Source organism: Buceros rhinoceros, unplaced genomic scaffold (assembly GCF_000710305.1).
Source record: "Buceros rhinoceros silvestris isolate BGI_N320 unplaced genomic scaffold, ASM71030v1 scaffold20952, whole genome shotgun sequence".
Lineage (NCBI taxonomy): Eukaryota > Metazoa > Chordata > Aves > Bucerotiformes > Bucerotidae > Buceros > Buceros rhinoceros.
Window position 1 is genome coordinate 1 of NW_010397394.1, and position 373 is coordinate 373.

Sequence of the window (373 nt, forward strand, 5' to 3'; positions counted from 1 at the left end):
TGGAAGAGATGAGCAGGAAGAGGTTTGCTGAGGAGAGAGGGGCAACGTCAAAAGCCAGGCCAGTTCGGGGAGGCAGGGGGACAGGGACCCGGCCCCCAGCAGTGTCTCGGCCTGGCTGGATCCAGCCCCCCATTACCTAGCACCCTGTTCAGCGGGTCCCTCATGCTGACGGTGTGGAGCTGGGAGGCAGAGAGCGAGCTGCTCATGGAGCGATCTGTGGGGCAGAAGAACACGCATCAGGCTGGGGAGAGGCTGGGGAGGTACCACCCTGGCCAGCTCTGGCCATTTAAGCTTGCCCAGGAGGGGCTTTGCTATGAGCTACTCCATGAGCAGGACAGGCTCGGGCCGTGGGCCTGGCACCTTCCATACACAG

At 63.0% G+C, this 373-nt stretch overlaps 1 protein-coding gene across 1 annotated transcript in view; it reads right to left on the reverse strand.

The window, feature by feature from the left end:
- Positions 1 to 7: 7 nt before the first annotated feature.
- MED24 (mediator complex subunit 24) overlaps positions 8 to 373 on the reverse strand; it is a gene marked incomplete at both ends in the record, with an annotated part of 12,836 nt that continues 12,470 nt past the window's right edge. The window contains 2 exons of the mRNA XM_010146246.1: positions 8 to 27; positions 137 to 214. Of these exons, the coding sequence (XP_010144548.1) occupies positions 8 to 27; positions 137 to 214 (98 nt within the window). The remainder of the gene's footprint in view (positions 28 to 136; positions 215 to 373) is intronic.